Source organism: Episyrphus balteatus, chromosome 1 (genome assembly GCF_945859705.1).
Source record: "Episyrphus balteatus chromosome 1, idEpiBalt1.1, whole genome shotgun sequence".
In the NCBI taxonomy this organism is placed as follows: Eukaryota; Metazoa; Arthropoda; class Insecta; order Diptera; family Syrphidae; genus Episyrphus; species Episyrphus balteatus.
Window position 1 is genome coordinate 119,685,174 of NC_079134.1, and position 26,252 is coordinate 119,711,425.

General features: G+C 32.3%; 1 protein-coding gene across 4 annotated transcripts in view; it reads right to left on the reverse strand.

Annotated features, from left to right (window-relative positions):
• Nucleotides 1-26,252, reverse strand: part of LOC129907035 (high affinity cAMP-specific and IBMX-insensitive 3',5'-cyclic phosphodiesterase 8) — a 157,236-nt gene that overhangs the window by 32,787 nt on the left and 98,197 nt on the right. The window contains exon 1 of one of the 4 annotated variants that reach the window (XM_055983075.1): nucleotides 14,315-15,660. The exons of 2 other annotated variants lie outside the window; for them this stretch is intronic. In XM_055983075.1, the coding sequence (XP_055839050.1) occupies nucleotides 14,315-15,319 (1,005 nt within the window). In that variant the 5' untranslated portion in view covers nucleotides 15,320-15,660. Of the gene's footprint in view, nucleotides 1-14,314; nucleotides 15,661-26,252 lie in introns of those variants that run through there. One more of the 4 variants, XM_055983073.1, reaches the window with a different exon arrangement.

Below are 26,252 nucleotides of genomic sequence, written 5' to 3' on the forward strand. Positions count from 1 at the left end.
TCAAATTTAATAACGAAAAAATATTTTTTTTTTTACATTAAAAAAAAAAATTCCATACCAAAACAGTCCAAAAAAACATTAAAAAAAGTCAAGAAAAGCGATTTTTTGAGTTTTTTTTTTCTTTTTTAACGGTATTTTTTTTCGGGCTGAGGTAGTCATATGCATTGCTCTAAATAAAAACAGAAATTCATTGAAAATTAACCAAAGAATGACCATTCGAACCTATCTTTATTTTCCCATTTTTTTGTTTTACTCAAGTACAAAATAGACCACAACAAAAATTTTTGTTTTACTATGTATAACACTTTTTTGTTTTGATTACTCAAACTCTATCAATAGTTAATCGATTGCTCTCATTAAAACTTTTGTTTTAAATAAATTATATGTTTATTTCATTAAAAATTTGGCTTTTGGGTGAAATTTCAAACCGTAATTTGCAAGAACGGAATAAGGAATTTTTGTCTCATTCTACTCAAATCTACATAATCTTTATTTTACATCTGAAAAATTTTGCAAAATGAACTTATTCCGTTCTTAAAACTTACTATTCAATTATTCCTATGATAAAACAGAAATACTCTCTATGGTCAAAAAGAGATGGCATATTTATAAGTTGTAATCTATGGGAGTAAGGTGGTATTACAATTCTATCTGACCAGGCCCAGGGAAGGAAACGTAGGCAAAATCTCATAGTGTTTTTTTTAATTTCTTCTTCTAAAAATGCATCTTAATAATAATTGCATTCATTTTTGAAGCAACAATTGATTTAAAATGTTGTTTTTTTCCAAATTTTAATTTTTTTTTCTCTTAAAAATTTATCAAATCTTTATATAGAAGACAATGGAATTATCCAAAGAACTAATATTTTTGATGAAAAGAGAGTTTTTTTTGGAGTTTCATGACACAAAAAGGTAATTACAGTGAAAACATTGGCAAAACCAAAATAATTATACACTCATCAGACAACTTTTGAAAAGTGTTTTTTTTTTTTTTTAAATAAGGAATGAAATGATATCCAATAATCTTGGATGGAAAAAATTAATCAAATAAAAAAAAAGAGCTAATAAATATTTATACTTTTTTTAAATGAAAAATCACACCAATTTCTATGCCTTTGAACTTAGTAAAGTGATTGCAATTGATACCTTTTCTACACATTTTCTTTGACTTCATTCAAAGTTTTCTGTACGTATAATAGCAATAGAAATTATCTTGTTATTATTATTTTCAATTAATAAATAACAAAGTTTGGAAGCGACACATTTCTGAAATTTATGAACAAAACATAATATTTCCATAAATGAAAGGAATCCCATCTTTCAAGTAGTATAGGTATACCTAAGATATATATAAAACAAAGAAGACTGTTATTTTGGCATTTGGATTGGTTTGTGAGATAGAAAAGTCAAGTGCACATTGTTCAACACACAAATTAATTGAAGACTTCTATAATATCTTTATGTTGGTAGTTGAGAAGTAGAAAAGCATGAATAGTAATAAGATATGGTATCTATAAGTGTGCCTGAAACAGCTGAATTTGACATGACATACATTTTATTATTTGGCTCTTAATGCTTGTGACTTATGGAATATAGTCTTCCTCTAAGAGATTTTGATTTATTTGGCAATTGACGGAATAATTTGTTATGAAGAAAATCATCTTTTGATGTAATTGAATTTTCTTTAAATATATCTTTGCAAGTGAATGGATTTCTTTGCCTATGAATTTAAGCAGCTCATTTGTGTATAATTTTTGTATAATTTTAAAGTTCGATAAACGATCAAAAAAGGTTTCAATTATAAAAGAAGGAAAACAAATGTTACGTATACGCCAAAGTGACCATTTTTTTTAAATTAAACTTTAATTATTTAATATTATTAGCTTTAAACTCTAAAATGTGGTACAATTCACGAAAAAATGTTGCGTATACGCCACAGTGACCATATTTTTTAAAATTAAATATTAATTATTTAATATTATTAGCTTTAAACTCGCTGATCAAATAATGAAACTATTTGACATTTTTTAGATTTACTTAGGCCCAATTTATTCACTCTCCATTATATTTAAAATCTCCATTAAAAAATTGAAAACTGTCAAATCGCATACAAATTTTAAAATTTCCCTCTTTTAATGGAGACTTTAAATTTAATGGAGTGTGAATAAATTGGACCTAAGGCCCAATTTATTGACTCTCCATTAAACTTAAATCGCCATTAAAAAAGGGAATTTTAAAATTAAAAACCAATTTCGTTTAATTCAGTCTCTTTTAAGGATTTTTTTGAAGTTTGGCATCATTAACTAATTGAGCATTAAATTTAAAAGTAGTTTTAGTTAAAACACCAAATTCGACCTTTTAAGAGGGATTTTTAGAGCTAATGGAGGTTTTAAACAGAATTTCTATTTATTCACTCTCCATTAGTGTCAAATGTCATTTCATTTATTTTTTTTATTTGAATTATTATTTTATTTGAAAAATTTCAAATGAGCTAAAGAATTATTAAAAAAACATCACAATTATGAAAAAAGTCCAGACTAGAATTTTTTGTAGGTATACACATGCATTTGTACCATAAAAAAGAACAAAATTCAAAGAAATTAATGCATTTCTTTTCTACTTCGCACAGATAATACTAGATCTACAAGATTATATTCTCCACTTCAAAACTAATCATTTTTGAGATGCTGCATAATACATACATAACATACATAACATTGCAATTGAAGCCATGAGAAGAAGAGATATAAAGCTTACTTCTAAACCAATGACACGAGATGAATGCCGATAACACTTAAATTTAAGTTGTTATTTGACACCGATGGAAAAAATAAAAAATTTCACTTAACTCCTTCTTCTTCTCATGGTTTCAATTGTAGGTTATAGCATTCTTTGGTTACCACTGGTATATCGTTAATATCTTGCATTTTCTGGCGTTTTCAGCTGCAAAATACTTACGGGTCATAGTTTTTTGGTTTTTCTTCCAATTCAAATCTATTTGATTTGACAAAATTGTAGCTTTTGACAGATTATTTTTCAAACAAAATAAAAAATCCCTAGGATATTTTTAACAGAGTTTTAAATTTAAAGTTTCCATTAAAAGTAAGGACTTTAACTAAAGAAGAGTGAATTAAATGAATTTTTAATGATGTATACTTAAAGGCAACAATAGTTTAACGAGGCCGTTAACTAAAGCGATAAATTTCAAAATTTAATGGAGGCTCAATAAATTGGCCCTTAATTTAGTTTTTCTATAAAGCACAATCCGTTGAATGAATGAATGAATGTGTTGTGGGGGAAAGTTGCACTGCGACCTTAAAGGTCTATTGTGCCCCCAAATTTGGCTGCAATTAACTACTTACAGTACAGTCTCCAGTTTGATACTTTTTAGGTATTTGATTAACTGGAGTATTTCTATCGACGGTAGATCTTTACTTGTTACCTGGTGCTGGCCCAGGTATCTGTGTCGATTGTGCATTAGTGCTTCACAGTTGCCCAGTATGTGTTCTGGCGTCTCTTCATTATTGTTGCAGAATCTACAGGTGGCACTGTCTGCCAGGCCAATGTTGTTGAGGTGTTTTCTCAGCTTGCAGTGGCCTGTAAGGATCCCTGTTATTATTCTCAGGTTGTTTCTACTCAGGTTAATGCAGGTTTTAAATCTTTTTTGGTTGTAATTCCCAAGTAGTGATTTCGCCTGTCTGAGTTTAGGAGTCTCTTTCCAAATTTTAGTTCGTTTGGCCTCCTCATCGGTTTTTATCATTTGTTTGATCGTGCTGTCTCCAATTCCGCAATATGGTTCTGGGCCCATAAGAGGTGCGGTTGCACCTGCTTTTGCTAAGGAGTCTGCTACTTCGTTCCCTTGTACTCCAACATGTCCGGGAACCCAGTACAGTGTTATTTTATTTGCCTTGCCAAGCTCGTTCAGCTTCTTCACACATTCCCATACGAGTTTGGAGTTGATGGCGTATGAGTTTATAGCTTTAAGTGCGGCCTGGCTATCAGACATGATGGCAATGTTTTGGTTTTTGTATTTTCTTTCGAGATTACGTTCTGCGCATTTATCTATAGCGTTGATTTCCGCTTGAAAAATGCTAGGAAACTGTCCCATTGGAATGGAAATTTTGGTTCTAGGCCCAAATATTCCTGCTCCAGTTCCATCAGCTGTTCTCGATCCATCAGTGTACCACTTGATGGCGTTTGCATTGAAAGTGTAGTTCGTGGATTCACTTACCCACTTTGCCTTGCTACTAAACTGTGTTTGAAAGTTTTTCTCAAAGTTGTATTTCTTGATCATGCAATCTCTTGGGATGTCAAGGAGGTTTTTAACTGTGGTGTTCGATATTGAGTCCCTTTCTTTGAGACCAATACTCTTGCCCGTACCAGTTCCCTCTTTTGCAAATCTCAAGATTGTTCCGTTAGCAGTACTACTTATTACTTCATGGAGTGGTGTTAAGTGGAGGATGACTTCCATTGCTGCTGTAGGGCAAGTTCTCATTGAGCCAGTAATGCATAAGCAGGCCAATCTTTGAACTTTGTTTAATGTCTTTTTAGTTGTAACTAGTTCGGTTCTTTTGTGCCAAACAACCGCACCGTAGGTGATAATGGGTCTCACCATCATGGTATACATCCACCTTAGGATATTTGGTTTGCACCCCCATGATTTATTTGCCAGTCTTCGGCATATCATAAGGGCTTTTGTGGCTTTCCCGACTGTTATTTCTAAGTGTTTATTCCAGAGGAGTTTACTGTCTAGTGTGATACCTAGATATTTTACCTCTCTCTTTAGTTCAATGACCTTACCAGCTAGCTGGATAGGTCTGATATGAGGCAAAAGCCGTTTCCTTGTGAATGGTACAATTGTAGTTTTTGCTGGGTTGATATTTAGCCCCACCGTTAAACACCATTTACTTGTAGCTGAAAGTCCTCTTTGGATGATATCGCAAAGGGTCTCCTCGAACTTCCCGTAGGCGGTTATTACAATATCGTCAGCAAAACCAAGACATCGAATACCCAGGGATGTAAGATGTTCCAGTAATTCATCCACTACAAGGCTCCACAGCAAGGGTGATAAAACCCCTCCCTGTGGACATCCTCTTGTTGTGATGATTTTCTGTGTTGTTACACCTGTAGTTGCCTCTGCCGTTCTTGTGCTCAACATTTTCTCTATCCATTTTGTAATGGTGGCCGGAACACACTTTCTTACAAGAGCCTTAGATACTGATTCATGAGAGGTGTTATCGAAGGCCCCCTCTATATCTAGGAAGGCGCATAGTGCAGTTTCTTTAACATTTAATGCTTTTTGTACGGTGTTCGTTAGTTCGTATAGAGCAGTTTCTGTTGACTTACCTGCCCTGTAGGCATGTTGGCGATTATTCAGAGGCATTTTTATGAGTACTTCTGATCTTATGAAGTTGTCAATTAATTTTTCCAATGTCTTCAGTAGGAAAGATGTTAAGCTTATTGGCCTGAATGACTTTGGATGGGTTGTATCCTTCTTTCCTATTTTGGGAATGAAAATTACTTTAGCTCTTCTCCACAGACTTGGTATATACCCAAGTGCTACGCTGCTTCGCAGAATGCTAATTAGCTGTGGCATTAATTCTTCTTTCCCTTTTTGTAGAAGTGCGGGAAAGATGCCATCCACTCCGGGTGACTTGAAGGGTTGAAAGGTATTTATTGCCCATTCAATCCTATTTCCTGAACAGATAGTTGAAGCTATCTTCCAGTCTTCACGATTAGGCATAGGAGGTATTCTCTCTATTTGGAGGCCTATCAGTGGAGAGCTTCCCGGAAAATGAGTGTTTAGTAACAGTGTTGACTTTTGCTCTTCGTTTTCAGTAAAACTGCCGTCCGGTTTACGCAGAGCTAGCGATTTTATAGTTTTTTCTTTTGCTAGTGCTTTATGCAGTCTTGCTGCAGCAGGAGTAGAGGAGATACTCTCACAGAAGGTCCTAAAACTGTTTCTTTTGACTCTTCTTATTTCTTTGCTGTAGTTAGTCAGTTCTGTCCTGTACTGATTCCACTCTCCGGTTCTTTTCGCCTCATTAAAGAGTTTTCTTACACTGGATCTTAGTTTTGACAGATTTTTGTTCCACCAAGGTGCATCTTTCACAATCCGTTACCTCTATTTGTTATACGCGTTCTATTTTTCATTAACAACAGAAATGAAACAAAGATCTATAAAACCATATAAATCAATTGGTTCAAGTTAAGAGGATCACAACAAAAACATTACTGTTAAAAAAAGAGCCAAGTTCTCTTATATTGAAATTATGCTGGCACAAAAAGTACTGAGATGTAAAAGTGTACCAAGTTCTAAAGTTTGGGTTCAAATTCGTATCAATAAAATTTTGATTTTTCTCTTGACAATTTTTCTTAATTATCGATTTTTAAAGTTATTTCAAAAATTGCCAAGTAAACAATCAAAATTTTATTGATACGAATTTGAACCCAAACTTTAGAACTTGGTACACTTTTACATCTCAGTACTTTTTGTGCCAGCATAATTTCAATATAAGAGAACTTGGCTCTTTTTTTAACAGTAATGTTTTTGTTGTGATTTCACTACTTTTTGCAAGGTATGGCTGTAGAATATAAAATCTCTATATTTGATGAAAATTCAGTGAAAATGGGTGGTTGCCACGCCCCCTGCCTGAAATTCTCAAACTTTAAATTTTTTCCTTTGTGTAAACTACCAGCTCCACCATTCTACCAAATTTCAAGATTCTACGACAATCAGAAGTGCTCTATAATATTTGATGAAAATTCAGCGGGAATGCCGGTTGCCACGCCCCCTGGCTGAAATTCTCAAATTTAAATTTTTTTCCTTTGTATAAACTACCAGCTCTACCATTCTACCAAATTTCAAGATTCTACGACAATCAGAAGTGCTCTATAATAATTTATGAAAACTCAGCGGAAATGGGCGGTTGCCACGCCCCCTGGCTGAAATTCTCAAGTTTTAAATTTTTTCCTTTGTATGAACTACCAGCTCTACTATTCTACCAAATTTCAAGATTCTACGACAATCAGAAGTGCTCTATAATAATTTATGAAAATTCAGCGGAAATGGGCGGTTGCCACGCCCCCTGGCTGAAATTTCTAAGTTTTAAATTTTTTCCTTTGTATTAACTACCAGCTCTACTATTCTACCAAATTTCAAGATTCTACGATAATCAGAAGTGCTCTATAATATATGATGAAAATTCAACGGAAATGGGCGGATGCCACGCCCGCTGAATTGAAAATCTCAAATTTTCGATTTTTTCCTTTGTATACACCACAAGTCCTATCACCGTGTAAAATTTCAAGTTTCTACGATATCGGGAAGTTCTCCATAATTTTGATGATCTGTCAGTGAGTCAGTGAGTCAGTTACGGTTTTTGCGATTTTTGAAGCCCTATATCTCAGAAACTACTCATCGTAGGAGGCTGAAATTTTGTGAGGAGTTTTGTTTTTACGAGCTCAACAAATGTAGTGAGTTTGAAATTTCTAGCATCTTTGGTGTGGAAGTTAGAGGGGGGTCGAAAATGGCCTGAGTTGTTTCCTGTAAATAAGGGTGTAGTGCCAAAGTTGCTAGAGAACTTGGCTGGGCACTACCGTGCCCCTTGATTCATACTAAAAGAACGCGAATATTCATTAAAGCTTCAAACTGAAACAACTGTTATTCACTTGTATTTATTTAATCATTTAAAGAAACAACATTTCTGCGAAACAGTGGTATCTACCTTAACTTTATTTTCTACAAAATTTGTAAATCATTAAGGATAATCAAATTACTCTATTGGAAGATTTTGTCCTCATCTTCTAGCTGAAGTCAAGTCATTCAAAAGAGGGAAATGATTAGATGGATAAAATTACGGACCACTTAAAGTAGACAAGAAGGTATATATTTCGTACCTGGACACATTTTATAGGGCTACCAGATTTTCTAAGAATAACACTGGTTAACAAAATTAAACTTTTTTTTTGTTGCCGAATCAAAAGTATACTTTTCTGAAGGTTTTCGGTGTTCTTAACTCGAATTCGAAGTCAAAAAAAAATTAATAAGCTCACGTTTTTGAAATATTACCGTTAGAAAATGCAGTACTTCGGACCTTATTCTTTTATATAAGGAAAATTTTTTGAGCATATTTAGTAACGGTTTTTGTAAGAACTAAAACCTGTTTAAATCTTTCCGATATCTTTTTTACTGCCCGAGATATCGTCAGTTGTTTGGAATATTATATCTACCATATACATTTTATAACGTCATTATCTCCTTTATGATATATGAAGCCAAACCCACTTACTTCATTTTAAGATATCTCGGGTAATACAAAAGATATTAAAAAGATTTAAGCAGGTATTGAAAGATGGAAAACAGTTCTTATAGAAAGCCTTACTAAATATGCTCAAACAATTTTCCTTATATAAAAGAATAAGGTCCGAAATACTCAAAATTTGCATTTTCTAACCGTAATATCTCGAAAACGAGATCTGATTAGGTTTTTCTGACTTCAGATTCGATTTCAGCAGACCAAAAACCTTCAGAAAAGTATATTTTTGTTTCGGCAACGAAACCCTTGTAAACCAGTGCAATAATACTATGAAATATGTGTTAATGCAATAAATTTTAAAACTTTAGTTTTTGGACATTATTCCGTTTTTTAAACACATTTTAGCCTTCTCTATCTCTTCATGTTATAGAATTTGTTTTCCATCAGTGAATATTTACATAATTCCTACGCAGCTTGATAATTTTCGTGATTTTTTTTTAAATACTGAAAGATGGCAATCCTGAACAAAAGATATAACTTTACCATGAAAAAAAAAGTTCAAAAATACCATCCATTGGGGTTATTTTCTTTTTTTTATTGGTTCATTTTCTTTTGTATCAAATATATTTATCCCTTTATGTTTTGAGGGTGTTTTCATTCACCACAGAAGGTACTATGTAAAACCAATATTGTGAAAATTGCTAAAAAAAAGTAAAAAGAAGGAAAAATGTAAATTTCGTAAAATATATTCATGTTGTCAGGTTTGTCCCTCTAAACAAGACACATCTTTGAGTTAAGGAATAAATTTAATATCCAGAATATCCTATTTTGCTTGGTTATGGGCGTAGAATAAGAAATATGAGAAACAAGTTACTGAATCGGCTTAAATGATTTGAAAAAAAAGGTGTCAAGGAAATTATCGATTTATATTATCAAATAAAAAATAGAATTTTATTGGTTTTATTTACTTCAGTTATTTATTGCAAATAAAAAAAAAAAAAAGAGGTATACCTGGCTTTGTTGAACTGTTTGTTTAGCTTGATAGAATAATTTAACAGTTATCCTTTGATCATCAGCTGATAAGTATGTATCAATACCAGCGTAAAAATGAGCTTTGAAGGAAGAGAAATTCTATCAAACATTTTCTCAATGAAGTGGATGATTAATGCCCACAAAACAAGTGAGTTAAAAAATATTTTCTGCGACAAAACAAACTTCAAGAGAAGCAATATTTGAGTTCATGTACGTATACCATAAGAAAATATTAGAGATTCGAAAAGAATACCAAATTTCTAGCGAATTTTAAAATGATTATACTTTTTTACAGATCGTATTTGCAATTTGAATTCCGATTGAATTGTTTTTTTGATACTTTTATTTCTCTTTCCAGCATTGTATACTAAATTGTATAATATGTTATGGATGACACCTAATCAATTTGGAATGATTTTTGTCTCTCACATTTAAAGTTTTTCAATTTTTCCAAAATGTTCAATATTTTCAGTAATTCTGTTGAAAATTTGTAGAAAATACATTGCATTAAAAAAAATTATTTTTAAAAAGCGGTTCCTACAATTTAAAATAAAATCAATAATTCTTTTAAGCACAAGAAATTTTATTGTATACTTTAAGAACGGCAGCAGTTCCATGGCTTGAAAAAATCTTTAAAGGCTGCCTTCTTCTTAATCATGTGCCCAAGTCTTGGAGACAAGTTAGCGTGGTTTTCATACCCAAAGTGGGCAAAAGAGGACATGAACCTGCGAAGGATTTCCGGCCAATAAGTTTAACATCTTTCTTACTTAAATCCTTAGAACGAATCTTAGAAACTCATATTAGAGACATTTTTAAAAGATGTCCTCTAGCTAGTTCGCAGCACGCTTATATGAGGGGCAAATCTACGGAAACAGCCCTCCATGAAGTCGTTCGAACAATTGAGAACTCGATACACTTTAAAGAATATACCCTAGCTACCTTCTTGGATGTAGAGGGAGCTTTTAACAATGTCCTAACCGAATCTATTCTCGAAGCCCTAGTGACTTTTGAAGTAGAAGACTACATCAGAAGTTGGATTATTTCAATGCTAAAAGAGAGAAGAATTCAAGCAAGTTTAGGAAATTCAAACTGTTTTAAGTGCGTTAGGGGTACGCCTCAGGGTGGCGTTCTTTCCCCCCTTTTATGGCTCCTTGTCATGAACAATATCCTCGTGAAGCTTAAGAGAAGTGGAGTGAAGGCAGTGGCATATGCGGATGATCTGGTTGTACTTGTATCAGGAAAGTTTTTACCTGTGATCAGTGAAATGACTGACACGGCTTTGAGAAAAGTTAGCAACTGGGCTATGAGCTGTGGCCTAGGAGTTAATCAAAGTAAAACGGAACTGATGCTTTTTACAACTAAAACCAAAATCCCTGTCTTCCCTCTACCTCAGCTCAACGGCCAAATCTTATCACTTTCTTCCAGCGCCAAATATTTAGGTGTAATTTTGGACACTAAACTGAGCTGGAAGCTAAATATAGAAGAGCGGGTTAGAAAGGCGAGCATTGCTTTCTATGCCTGCAGTAAAACCTTTGGGAAAAAATTGGGTCTTAAATCAAAAATGATTCTATGGACTTACACAGCGGTTGTACGACCTATTCTTACCTACGGCGACATTGTTTGGTGGCCTGCACTTAGTAAAGCTTATAACATCAACAAACTTAAGAAAATCCAGAGAACAGCAAGCGTAGGGACGACTGGAGCCCTCCGGTCGTGCCCCACTGAGGCTCTAAACGTTCTCCTGCACCTCTTACCCATAGACCTTCATATTAAATACCAGGTCTCTTGTAGCGTTTTAAGGCTAAAAGAAATAGGTAGTTGGAAGGCAAAACCTTTTGGTCACAGTGACACAACAAATTTAATACCATCGGATATGCTTCTAACACCCACGGACTACTGCACCCCTATTTTGAATACTGTAATGAATTGCAAGGTCAGCTTCCCGTCGAGATCAGACTGGGAAGAGGGCATTGTGACGAGAGACTTCGACACCTGCATTTTCACTGATGGCTCAAAAATGGATTGTGGGGTCGGTTCGGGTGTCTACTATGAATCCTTCAATATCTCAAAATCCTTTCGACTACCAAAATTTGCCAGTGTATTCCAAGCGGAATTGCTGGCAATTAAAGAAGCTTGCAAATTACTTAGAGTATATCCAAATCAAAACCAAATATAAAAGCAATTGCTTCGGTCACGACATCCTCCAAATTGGTTCAGCAGTGCAGAGAGGAGCTCTCATTGCTGAGTGGAAGCCTCACAATCACTCTCATCTGGATCCCAGGTCACAGTGGTTTTGAAGGCAATGAAAAGGTGGATGAACTGGCCAGGCAAGGATCGGCCCTTCATGAGTCACTAGCAGAAATAGTTAACATTCCCATAGGAGTCATGAAGGGCGATATCTTCTTAAAATACCTAACAAAAGCTAACAATAGGTGGCACAACTTGACTAGCTGCGTCATATCCAGAAAAATCTGGCCCACCTATAATAAATCCAAAACATATGACCTAATCTCTAGACCCAGAAAAGACATTAGCAGAATCGTTGCGGTGTGCACAGGACATTGGCCGATAGGGGAACATGCAGCAAAGTTGGGTATACCGCACAATACTTACTGTCGCAGCTGCTTGGACCAGCAAGAAAAAGAAACGGTCTTCCATTTGCTATGTCAATGTCCCGCCCTTGCTAGGAATAGAGCACTCTCTCTGGGGAGTGAATTCTTTAATGTCATAGATAACATCTCAGAATCAAAGATCAAAGACTTGATCTCGTTCCTAAATGCAACAAAGTGGATTTAGGGCTGCCTAACACTTGTTTTTCCCTTTTTTAAAACCAATTAAAAAATGTATTTCAAATAAATCCAATTATCACTCACAGGTTTCATAAGTTTTGGTATCAAAACGGCGCATCCTGCGCTAATTGGGTCAATCAAACATGGTTTGCTTTGACCGCCATCTCTACCTACCTACCTACCTTAAGAACGGCTCTAATTTGTATTAAAAAAATACTTGCAAACTGCAAAGTGGTTGTTATTAACGGTACATGCCATATAAACCTTTTCTTGGTGCTGATGTTCTCGTGAACGAAACGACCGATTGCAATGAAATTTTTATACATTGAATTATGAATAGAATATAGACAATCTGCAAAACGGCCGTTATTAATTCTTGTAGAATTTTTTAATGAAGGTTTAAATAAATGATTAGTTGAGGTGTAACTAGGGTTGCCAACTTTTTTAAGAAGGAATAGAGTATATTTGATTTCAGAAACGAAAAAAAGAGTACATTTGAAAAAAGAAGAGTACCTACCATTCATTTCAAGTCTCGAAAATGTATTTTTTGGTACTTCTTGCAGTATATAACAATATTTTTGTTATTTTTAAAATATGTGTATAGCTCTAAACGGTCAAATTCAAAATTCATATAAATTAAGAGCTCATTTTTGATCAATTTTAATGCAGCCCTATTCCTCTCATCTCACCACTTCATATTCATGACCCAAAATACTCTCTCAGTGAATGCTGAAGTTGTAAGAACAGATAGTTATAGCTCACAATTTTTGCAGTTACCAATATAATTCATCGAAATAAAAAGAAATAAGAAGCTTAACTCAAACAAAAATACCTTGATTTTGTACAAGAAAAAATCTAATGTATTCAGGTCTTAAACAAAACAAAGTAAAATAGAGAACAAAATTTGAATTAAAAGAGAAAAGGCAACCCTAGGTGTAACCCTATAATATAGTTCATCTTTCTTCCGGTGCCGATGGCGCATAAGTAATCTGCGGTGTCACTTCTATTTGCAATTACCTATTTAATGGTTTCAGTAACTCTTAAGTTAAAATTTATAAAATTTCAAAAATATATTTTTGCACTTAAATAAAAATTGATACTTTGTTTATTGATACTTTGTTATATAAAGTCTTATATGTATGTAATTCCTATTCAATTAAAATTACAACAATTTTTTTTTTTTAATTTTTTAAAATTAAAAAATGACGATTTTCAAATTTTTTTGATACATCTAAAAGAAATAAAATGGCATATTTGGTTTGAAATTCAAAAACTCCTGTAACTTTAAAAGAATTATATATTATTTTTTAAGTTTTTTTGTAAATTCTTAAAAAAATTCATTTAGGAACTATAAAAAGCTTTAAGCTATTCCAAACAATTTTTGACATAAAAGCAAGTACTTGCAATCCGGACGGGCATTTGTTTGCAAATGTCATCAAGCAAACGAAATTAGGCTTGAAATATATTTTTTAGTTTTTCATAATCTTACGAAACTATGTCTGTTTCGTTAAAATTGATTTACGCCAATTTGAAAATTCCACAAAAAATTGAATTTCGAAAAAAAAACATGGCTCCGCTACTTCAAGCGTTTCTGAATTAATAAGTTTCGGTTAAAACAAAAATCCTTTAAATCCCCGAATACAAATATTTTGAAAATTTAGTATCCATAACTTTTTCCACAAACATGGATCTTCTTAAATTACTTTTCCAAAAGTATGGCAAGGATAGTTTCTTAAAGGAAATTTAAATCAAAATCGGTTTTATTAATAAGAATAATTATATCCGTCAGAAACCAATGGTTTTCGTTTACGTTGGTGATTATCTACTGTTGAGATATAAAATAAATTCGCATATAACTTTTAAGACTTCTAATTTTGAAATGGAAAACATATAAGGAATTTGCACTGACATTTTCTAATTTCTGTGTTTCATGTTTAATTTCCAAAATCAGTTATTTACTAGCACATTTTCCTTTTTTGACAAAACAATGAGTTTCACAAGACTCTAAGAGTGATTTTTGAACCAAAATAAATGAAATACTTCTTTCAATGTTTACCAAACAAAAATCTATAGGTATTTGTTTTTTCCAAAACCCATAAAACACACTATTTGTCAATAAAAATATTTAGGTACACCAATTAAGGAACACAAAGTTTCTTTCACAATCCACATACACACAAAATAAAAAAAAATAAAAAAAAAACAAAAGATATATAAACACAATAAAATAGAGTACCTCGCTATTGTTATCACTAATCGCCTGGAACTCGTTATCATTTTCAAGCTGCAACTTTGTGCCACGTGGCTGCTGATGGGGCACCAGTAAACCAGTTCCACGTTTTTTCACAGATTCCTTATTAGAACCCGATCTCTTATGAGATTTCATATTTTTCTTACTTCCCGAACGCTGACTACGTTTATTGCTCATTTCGGACATTTTCGTAAAACGATTTATTAGCTCAGATTTATCCTCTACAGTAAGATTATTTATTTGCAATGCATAAGAATCTAGATTTTTCAAAACTTCAGCTATTTCTGGACGATCATCAGTAAAACTAACTTGTTTCGAACTTGGCAAAGGTGTTGCTATATCTGCACCCTCTTCAAAAACATTTCGCTCATATTCTATTTCCTCCGGAGTAAGAGAACAACCATTTTGAACACAAAAATACGGAGGAATTTTCACCCTCAATTGCACCGAATGACAACTATCATCGTCGGAATTTATTGGAGTCTTTTCGATATTTTTATTATCACACATCACTGTATTTGGTAGTGTTATCGTCGTTTTCTCGTCTTGAATGACGCACTTGTTTACTGTCTGATAAGACTTGCAGCTCTTATTCGAGTTTTTTTGGTAACTTCCACTCAAGTGTGATGATATACTCGTAGTGTTGCTATAGTTTTTATTGGTCCTTTTATCGATTTGATACGACGACGATTTTGAATGATGTGTTGTATCTTGTGGTTTTGTTATTAAATATGTTTTATCTTTATTACTGTTTTGGGCAAGCCCTTGAGTTGGCTGTTTCGGTGAACCTTCTTCCTCGGAAAGAGGGCTTATCGATTGGCCAAAACTTTCAACTTCCATATCCTGTGATTCTAAACGTAATTTTGATTTTCGAAATACGTTTGTCATTTTTATAAAACAATTGCGCATATTTGACCGTATTTTTCTACCTTCCTTCAAAATCGAACGAAATTTAAAAAAATCAAAAATACTATCTTGAAACACACTCATACACAACCAGCTGTGGTATTTTGCATTGCACAAATTTTATAGGAATATAAAACTTTTTTTGTTCAAGTCGCGATAAATTTGTTTCTGTTTTAAGAACAACGTCTGTTCACTGACTGACATTGAAAGAATTGACACGAAAAAAGAATGTGTAAAAGAAACAAAACATATTGATTGACGATAAGACAAGACTATCGCATTGTTTGATAAAGTTATATCAGAGTCTTCAGCCGCTTTCCTTTTGTACTTAAATAAAACGTCTTAATATCTTCTTTTGTTTCATTCATTGTGATAACTGATAAGGAGAGCCAAAATTAGATTACAACGCATAAAACGACACCATTTAGGTAATTCATTTATAAAAGATATTGTAAACTTGCTAAACAAAATTAAACAAAATAAAAAACAAAAAAACTAACTCAGTTCAGTCTTGTTCTGTTATAGTCTCCATATTGTATACCTTAGTTTGTCAGCAATTAGTATTTTTATCAGTCTGGTGATGAGTAGAGGTGAAATTTTGTTAAAAAAAATAAAGAAATAGTTAATTTCGGAAATTAGTTTCACGAACTGGTTAGTTTCAAATACGGATTGTCTTTTTCGTTGAAATCTTTTCACTAACAGTTTTATCGGAAGAGAATTCAGCAGAAAGTACATCTTAGTAACAAGATAGAGGCCCTGCCTAGGAATATTTTTCAGTGCTATAGATAATGTCTCAGAATCAATGATCAAAGACTGGATCTCTTTCCTCAATGAAGCAAAATTAATTTAGAACAGCCTCCAGGTACTGGGCTGGGGCTCAATTCCCTATGTTACAAGAGCTGTGAGGCAGCAGTCCGGGGACTGGGTTGTGCTACTTGTTATAGGATCATATACATTTTAAAAATTCACTTATCACTCAAAGGTTTCATTAGTTTTAGTACCTTCTTACCTACCTTACGATACGAATATGGTGAGTTATAAGAAATTCTTTATTTTTGCCGATCTTTAAAGTTTTTCTCCACTCCAACAGATCTATAAGCAGGACGAATTCAGTGGCATATCTTTAACGTTGCAAGTCAAAGCTCAAACGGATTGCTATATCTACAAAATCGTCGACTACATTTTTCTTATAAAAGAATGAAACTAGTAAACTTCATTTCCGAGATTCAGAAGAAACTAACTGATGGAATATTGAATGTCTTTTTAACTCTACGGAAAATTTTATTTTCCAGAGCTCAATAATAGTCTCCAGAACAGCTTACTTTTAACCAAATTTATCATGTTGCAATCGATTCTGAATATTAATCGATGGTTTTCCCAACATATCGAACTCATGGCTACCTGATTAGCTCGGATGTTGAGTTTCATGGAAGAAGATAAGATATTGAGCGAGTTTCTTATAGCCTGTAACTTGAAGCAATGGTTAGTGGAAGATACTCTGTCACGCACTGTTAAAATTGCTATAGAGGGGATTTTAACACAGCATTTTACCTTAGCCGTTTGGACTTGGCTTGAAATTATGTGTTTCCTTGAGAGCTATACATACATATATGTTTTCAAATTGACTGCTTATAACCAAATTTAACATACGCTAGTTTTATTTGCATGAAACCAGCAGAAAACGGGTTTCCTAGAAACCTACCATGAGAGCAGGTTTGTAATAGTCGATAATCAGTGCTGAGGATCGGATAATGTCAATATTCCAAATTTTTAAAATAAGACTGAACAGTGTACAATTAGTTTTTGTCAACTGGAAGATGATGTTCGAATTTTTTGCTCTGGAATACCTGGAATAGCGATTTTGAAGCTCATGTGAGACTTAGTGTTAGATGACTTGCTTCCCGAAATGCTAAGACCTGTAGGTTTCTAAGATATACCTAATGCAACATCTCCGACTTGGAATTTAATATTTTTCATCATCATCATGTGTCATCATTATGGCATGTAAATCTTCAATCCAGCCATTTTAGCCCAGGTATTCGATAGACAACCATGTTATCTGATACGGTTTTAACTGAGATAAAGGCTCTGGAAATCTATGTACTTGCAGAAACTATGAACATGTACCAGAAAGTAAAAATACAAGATGTCCTCAGGATTCACCGGAGAGTTCCCAATCAAAGTGAAGCGCGCACCAGTGAAGCGTCTTGAGTCCTTTACTCTTTATCACAGTCCTTGACTTTGCTGATGATTATCATAGAGATCAAACGAAAAACTTAATTTTCCAACCGATGCACTTTACCCTTCTAAAAACTACATTATGTATGTATATTAGGGTGGGTCAAAAAAATCGAAATTCTTTTTTTGATTTGGTACTCCGAAAAATCGATTGCTAGGCACCTCTAGAATATACACACCAAATATGAGCTCTTAATATTAATGGGAAGGTCCTCCGCTTCGTAATTTTCCATTTTTACATCAAGCTTCTACTAAAAAAAAAAACATTTTTTTTAAAATCGACTTTTTAGCAAATGTCTTCACATATTCTTGTAGAAAATTGAACGCTCTACAAAAAAGGCTTTAAACACATTTTTCGTTTATCTAACCTTTTAATGGATATTTGAGGTCCAAAAATCAAGAAAATCTTTAAAAATTCGTTTTTTGTTCTAAATTTTGTAACAAATTGAAAAATTATAATCATCAAACGCGCAAGACTTATTCTTGTAGGAAATAGATTGTTCCACAAAAAAGGTGTTATTAACTTTTTTCATTAATCTAACCATTCTAAAGATATTCGACGTCAAATTAAAAAAAAAAAATATAAAAACATTTTTTACTTTTAAAAATTTTCCAATTCACTGAAAATTCATTATTTTCAAATTAACAAGATATATTCTTGTAGGAGCTTAAACGTTCTATAAAAAATTCCTGAGAATCAAATTGATTGCTTTAACCGTTTAGAAGATATTCGTATCCAAACCAATGCCCACTAATTCCAATAGTTTTATTATGACCCTTATGCATTGTGATTTGGATACGAATTTCTTTTAAACGGTTAAAGCAATCAATTTGATGCCAAGGAAGTTTTTGTAAAACGTTTAATCGCCTACAAGAATACATCTTGCTAATTTGAAAATAATAAATTTTTAGTGAACTGTAAAATTTTTAAAAGTAAAAAATGTTTTTATAATTTATTTTAACTTTGACCTCGAATATCCTTAGAATGGTTAGATTAATGAAAAAACATAACTTGACCTTTTTTGTGGAGCAATCTGTTTCCTACATTGATTATTATAATTTTTCAATTTGCTACAAAATTAAGAACAAAAAACGAACTCTTAAAGATTTTCTTGATTTTTGGACCTCAAATATCTATTAAACGGTTAGATAAACGAAAAAAGTGTTTAAGGCCTTTTTTGTAGAGCGTTCAATTTCCTACAAGAATATGTAAAGAAATTTGCTAAAAAGTCAATTGATAAAAAAATGATATTTTTTTAGTAAAAGCTTGATGTAGAAATGTAAAATTGCGAAGCGGAGGACCTTCCCAGTAATATTAAGAGCTCATATTTGGTGTGTATATTCTAGAGGTGTCTAGCAATCGATTTTGCGGAGTACCAAATCAAAAAAAAGAATTTCAATTTTTTTTGACCCACCATAATGTAAATGTATAAATGTATATTGCAGCCACCTTCGGCTAGGAATACTTTTAATAAGATGTCTTAAAAAGAACAAATACAACACCTTTGTAAGGATCTCTCTTTTCAGACCATAATTATTTTAGTCCAGCTATATGGAGAAAAGTAAGGACATTTGATTGCTCTCAGAGAAAGGTCTTTTCGAGTAAAAATGTTGGCTCCAGTGTGTAATATGTTTGGTTGGAGTTTAAGGAGATGAAACCTGGTCAATATCAATAAGCTTAAACCAAAAAAAAAAAACTCTGATGAATAGCATTCAGAGACAGATCTTTCTACACTTGAACTAATAGCTTCAATATATGAATAATTCAAAAGTTCAATCTGTCTATTGAAATTCTTAAATTCGAATATGAATTAATGACAGAGAAGTTGTTATTTTTGTTTATTAATTCCAGGTAGTTTTGTATCATGTGTTTTCACTACACAAAGTAAAATTATACATACATGAACATTTTATTCATATTTATATGTTTTGAAAAATTGGGGTCCTCTTTTTGTTTTGATAAAAGAAAGACACCCTAAACTAAGCTTCCTTCATGATAATTTACAAACAAAGTTGTAAGCTTCTTAAAAAAAAAAACTCTACTACCTATGAACACATGTTTTGAATTTTATCATTCAGCATAGGTATACTAAAAGGAAGGTACATAGTTAAGCTGTAGGTATAGAAAAGTTTTTGTCATCAAAAGAAGTTTTATATTAGTCCCTAGAACGTTATCACTTCATATATGTACCTACGTTTGTATGTATATCATTTCTCAAAATATAATTGCCTGGCCTGACATCTACATAGGTTTCCTGTTTTTAATTTTTTGCTAAAGGGTAAGTATTGGTTTCGTGTAATAAGAAGTATTAATCAAATAAAACACTGCAGTGATAGAATCAAAACACTTTTTTTTGTGTTCCATCTGCATGGTGATAACTTGGTGCATAAAAGTGTAAGCGGCACAAAACGAAATATTTGATGAAGAATTTCTAAATTTCAAGCAAATTTCCAAAATGCTACTAAAAACTTAAAACCTAAATGTAATAGTGGTCATATTTATTTCGGGCTATGTTTAACTTCGGGAAGCTGGATTTTAATTCCTTTTTCTCTTCATAAGTCTCTAGGGCTTAACGGCATAATGAATTAGCTAGATAAGGATCAGCCATTCGCCTGAAAAAAGTGTAACTGGTAAAACAGAATGCAAATTCGCTTTTAGCAAAGAAAATCGCTGTAGTACAAGATGTCATATAAAATAGCTTAAAACGTAGAAAAGATGAACAGAATAATTGGCACATTGAACTGTCTGAGCTGAGCTGTTATTTTATTTTAACACTCCCATTAGAAATGACTTTTGTCATTTGGGGCTGTAGCTCAAGTAAAAGTTGACTCGACTTGTACAGCTGCAGCTATACGTACTGTGGTACCATTATACTAATTAAATATTTCCTATCGGGAAGCTCTTATGTTCTAGAGTTTAACAGCTATGCACAATACCAGTAATTTCTTTGTGGTGTAGTCTCCATGTTGTGTGTATGAATGTGTATATGTAAATCTATATATATAAAAATTAAATGCTGTTCGTTAGTCTCGCTAAAACTCGAGAACGGCTTGACAGATTTTCCTAATTTTGGTCTTGAATTATTGGTGGAAGGTTTAAAAGGTTATACCATACGCCTAGCCTTAATAGTTAGGGTGGTCCAACAAAATAATTTATTTTTTTTTAACGATTCTTTTAAATTTTGTGTGCATATCAGTATTAGGTAGGTCTAAGTTTCGGCCAAAATCTATTTTTCACACACAATGGTTAGGGTGGTCCAATAATTTGTTTTTATTTTTATGATTCAGCTTTGAAAATTATGAGATTATCAAATTAAATACTTCACATAATCTTTTTTTTTAAATTTCAGAATGATTAATAAATCAATAAATTGAAGCAAAAATCATTGGAAAAAAAAAATAAATCAAAAAAAGGCAAATTAATTAAAAAAATCTAAGTTTATTATAAATGTATTTGCCTAAACTACAAAACCATTAGGGTGGGCCAACAATTTTTTAGGAACGATTGTTAAGAAATTTTGTGTGCATATCAGGTAGGTCTAAGGTTCGGCAAAAATCTATTTTGAATACTCCAAACAAATTGTTATTATTATTTTTTGGAATGATTTTTATTAAATCTGCTGAACCGATTTAGTTGAAAATTGGTGGAGAGGTAGGTTAGCACCAGGAAAAGGATACAGGATACCTAATTACAAAAACAGCATTGTTAATGCATTTTGTTTTGGAATAAGCGCACACAAGAATTTCGCATCTTATGCATCCAAGTGAAATACCCATCCACAAAAAAAAATTTTATGTTTTAACCCAAATTTACCATATCCATCATGTACGTTTTGTATAAAAACAAGCAAAAAGCATCATTTAAAAAAATTCTGAACTTATGGCACATGAACTTAGGGTATTTTTGGACGCTGGACCTTATGACACCAAAACCAAAAACAATCTGACTTCGCTTAAATTTTTTTTTTAAATTTTTTTCTATGAGGTAAAAACATTGTTATCACACGGAAAAGAAATTAAAATTGTCTTTCCCGAACTCTCTGCGAATTGTTCTTTGGGCAATGAAGTTTTTGGTGACAAAATGGCATTTTCAACTGCAGTCTTTTATGGGTAAATCTGGGATTTAAAGTGAAATTCTCAAAATGTGCCTGTTTTCTTTTAGTGCATTTTTTCTTTTAATTGCCCATTCTTAGAAAATTTTGGTTTTGCACTTTTTTACGATCGGAGCCTAAATAAGTTCAACATTTTGATACATGCTTGAAAAATCTAAAATTTATTACATTACCTTACCAACATTGAAAAACAACGTTTGTCAAAATACTTTTTCCACTCCGAAATTCGCACTGCCAACACAAAAATGGCAACACCGAAGCATAATACCACCCATATAAATAACCGTTTACTTGGATCTTTTAACTTTATCTAACCGTTATAGATTATTCTCATCAGATCGAGAAATGTTCATTTTGTCAAAATACTTATTCCGACTATTGTATATTCATTGTACATTCATTATCCTCATTTCCTCATTATTTGCTCTGAGGCGGGACAACGTTCGCCGGGTCCGCTAGTACATATAAAATAAAAATATACTAAAATTTTTTTAAAAATAAAATTAAAACATATTAATATTAAAAATTTTTTAGTATATTTTTGTTTTATATTTACATAATACACATTCACAATACGAGTAAGTAAAATAATTATTGTGCCTGTTCATTCAATTATGTCCAACTTGCTTGTCTAATTGTATAAGAAGCTATTGAGCGCTATAGCGAGCGTTCTGTTTAAAAACCTTTGTTAACAGATCTATAGAAAACGTAAAGTAGCTCAAAAATGTTTTAACAGTATTGTTATTTACGCTTCAGCTCCCGGAAGGAATATTTAAAACGAAATATTTTTTGAGCAATCGATCATGGGGGAAGGTTAATAAACAGAGCATTTAAGTAACCAATGAAGTATAAAATTTAAAATCTCATTTTATAAAGCGGCTTGAAATTGTTTTTGAAAATGGTACTTGAAAGTGTAGTGTACCAAGGTGGCGTTAAAAGAAATCTCTCTGATATGCTACAAATGGTCAAGTTGTTTATTTCAGATGATTGCTAGTGAACTGTCGTCTGTATACACCACTAACAGCAAAAGATACAATTCCAATTCCAGCTGTGTCTCATTTCAGTACAATCGAATGCACTCAACATCAATGGACTTATGATGTTAGTTTCGAACGCATGCAGCTTTTCAATTTCTGATTCATTTTGTGCACGTTGTTGACATGTCACATTTCAAATTAAGCAAATAAAATGCAAAACAAAATAAAAACAATAATAATCAAGGACATTTTGTTTCGATATAATATAGAGAACAACGATAAATTTATCGATGTTGACAAAGAATAAAAGAGAGTCAAAAACACCTCCTAGAAAAATAAACCAGTCGAATATTATACGCATCGTCATTCAATTCACGTATTATTGTTGTTTTGTTTATTATATTGAACACGAGTACGACAGACAGAGGACTCACAATTTGAATTTATCGATTTTCTTAATACTTCCTTGGAATGCCTTCAGGAAAGCTGAAAGTATGTTGGTGTGTAGGTATAGGGAGAAGTTCCACGTGGGTCCATGGAAATAAGCTGGATATTTCTTTATAACACAAAATGACACACTCAAAGAGACGTTAATCTTTGGCAAATTTTTTTTCTTTGTTGTTTTGAAAATTTGGATTTTTCTATGATTGAAATGTGTTTGTTTGTTTTTTTTTTTTTTTGTTTCTTGTTAAATGAAAATTCAAATTGAATGAGAACAATTTGAGGTTTTCGTTTTATTTTGTTGGATATAAGAATTCGATTTGACAAGTAAAAAACAATAATTAATTTAGATGTTATGGTTTTTCGATAATGTCAATATAAATACAAATATTATAAATAGGATATGTCCTTGAGTAATGCCGGTGAGTTTTTTTTTTTCTGTTTTGACAAGAATAAGCTCATTGTAGAAATTTCAATATTTCTGAATTAATTGGCAATTACCTATGTGAAAAAATGCATGAATGAATGAAAGTTACTTGTTTCTTATAAGCTTTCGAACTGTACACCCGATTGAAGTGAAAATTCATAACGCAATTGATAGTATAAATCTAAAAACAGATCTATGCTTCAACTATTTACTGCTTTATTAAATCAAATAGTTGTGAATTATAGTTTCAAATAACCAAAGGCAGACTGCTTTTAGAAGAAGCGAACTTAAATGTCAGAGATGATCAGCGAGCGTTAACTGCTAAGATTTTTTAAAAAATCGTGTTTAATTTCAGAAAAATGTTTCAAGTATGGAACAAGTAAAGAACTTAGAGAGAGATTGACGATTTTTTTTTTAATCTGGACAAAATCAGAAACCTAATAAGAATTGTAGGGGGTTGGGTTCGATATCCCGCTTTTATTATACCCGTTTTTTTAAATCCAGCTTTTAAAATCCTGTTTTTCATTATCCCGATTTTTATAATCCCGCTTTTTAAAATCCCGATTTTTATAATCCCGTTTTTTACTATCCCGATTTTGCAAGCAAAAGTAGTTGTTTTATTTTAAAAAATCGCGCGATTTTTTAAAATAAAACAACTACTTTTGCTTGCAAAATCGGGATACTAAAACAAATTAAAAAATGAGAGATTGTTCTAAACGCATTTAATTAAAACCTTTAACAAAAAATATAATATATAAAAAAATAAGAAAAAGTAAGGAATGTGATACTAAAAAGAAATCAATTTACAAACTAATATTTACTTTAAAGTTTCAGAAGAACAATCAAATCGTGATAATCCCATAGATTAATAATAACATAAAATGATCACAACACCTTAAATTAAGTACACACTACATGATCAAAAGAAATTTCATTTAAATATATTTCAACTTATATTTGGATGCATTTCAACAATTTTGATATTTAAATAAATGAAATTTCTTTTACCTGTGAACTCAATTTAAGGCTTTAATCATTTTATGTTTTTATAAAAGAAATACCGTTTTCATAATGTGTTGAAGGTACATATTGTGTAGGCAAAAAATCAGTTTTACTAATTTTTTGTCTATTTCTCATGATTTTTTTATTTGTGAATTAAGCATGTATCTTGTAAAAAAATCGGGATTTGACGGGATTTTAAAATGCGGGATTTCAGAAAACGGGATTTAAAATAGCGGTATTTTAGTAAACGGGATTTTGAAACTTTTTTTTCGGGATTTTCGAAAAACGGGATTTTAAAAAGCGGGATTCTGATACGCTCCCGTAGGCGGGTACGTCTGACGTGCGTCGGATCGAGATAATTGTACTATGTTTTAAAGAATCAAGAATAAAATTTAACCTTGATTCTGGAGGAAGTGGCCGTCTGTTAAATGTAAACTTGTGTTTTTCTGAAGAAAGAGAACTACGTGAACTAGTTAAAATCAATGTTGCGAGTAATGGTTAATTGCAAAAAGTACAATTTTAAGATGCAACACGGAAATCTACCGAAATATCAATGATGTTATATGTACCTATCGGAATTAAGAGACAACTTGCTTTCTGTTGGAAGACTGAAAAGTATTGATGTTGATAGTGTGGTCCAAAAAATATTTTTTTCGATTTTTGGTTGGGCCACCCGCTAAATTTGTTCCACTTATCTATAACATTAACGTTGTGAAATTTCAATTCGCTATCTTAAGTGCAAGAGGGTGCTAGTAACAGTTCAATTTTTAGGTTTTGTAGGTAATCTTGATTTTTTTTTTTTTTTAATATTTTGATATCCAATTTATCTCCAATGCAGCCAGAACTTAAAAAAAAAATAACTTCTCTTTGCCTAAAGGTTCTTTTAGGGTACGGCCACGTCCTGAGTGGCTGAGCGGCAATCCTGAGCGGCAAAACTAAATTAGAACGTATGAAAATGTATGGGGTGGCCACATAGACCCTGAGCGGTTGAGCGGCAATCCTGAGCGGCTGAGCGACGAACTACATTATATTCTAAATTAATACGAATATTTTAATTTGTGGCCTCAATTATGGTTTCTTGTGAAGAAAAATTATTGATTTAGTACATACATTTTTATTTAAAATTAAAAAAAATAAATGGGCACCGACTGGAATCGAACCTGGGACTCGAATCTTTGTCTTTTTAAGAAGCTACAGCCTAAACGGATAGATCAATTCTCTTCAAACTTGGTATGTAGCAGTTTTTGGAGATTGTGCAGATGATTCTATGGAATTAATTTTTTTAGAACCTTATCTAACGACACCTGCGATGCACCAATACTAGAAAAGTATAATTTTCTCAAAAACTCTTTTAACCATTTAAAAAAAAAATTAAGTGTGGGTTTTTGGACAAGACCTATCTTTTAACAAAAAAAAAAGACTTTTTCGAAAGCCATTATTAACGGTATCTGTCATAGATTTTTGGATTTTTGAAAAAATGTTGAATTATTTTTTTTTTAATCAAATTTTCTAAAATAGGTTAATTGATTCTTTTGAAATTTTGGTTTTAGTTGTTGATCTATATTAACTACAATATGGCATACCAACTTTGTTGGTATAAAATAAAAAAAAATTTGCACTTAAGGGAATCGAATACTAACTTATCGAATATTTTGCACTTGTAGGGTTTTGAATTTGCCGCTCAGACGCTCAGGACGTGGCCGTAGCCTTATAGGAATTTGTTTGATGTTGAATTGAGCTTCTAGATGCATAGATGAAGCACTTAAAAGAATAGAGATGAATTTATAAGGCACTAAGTAAAATATCTTATTTTTGATGTT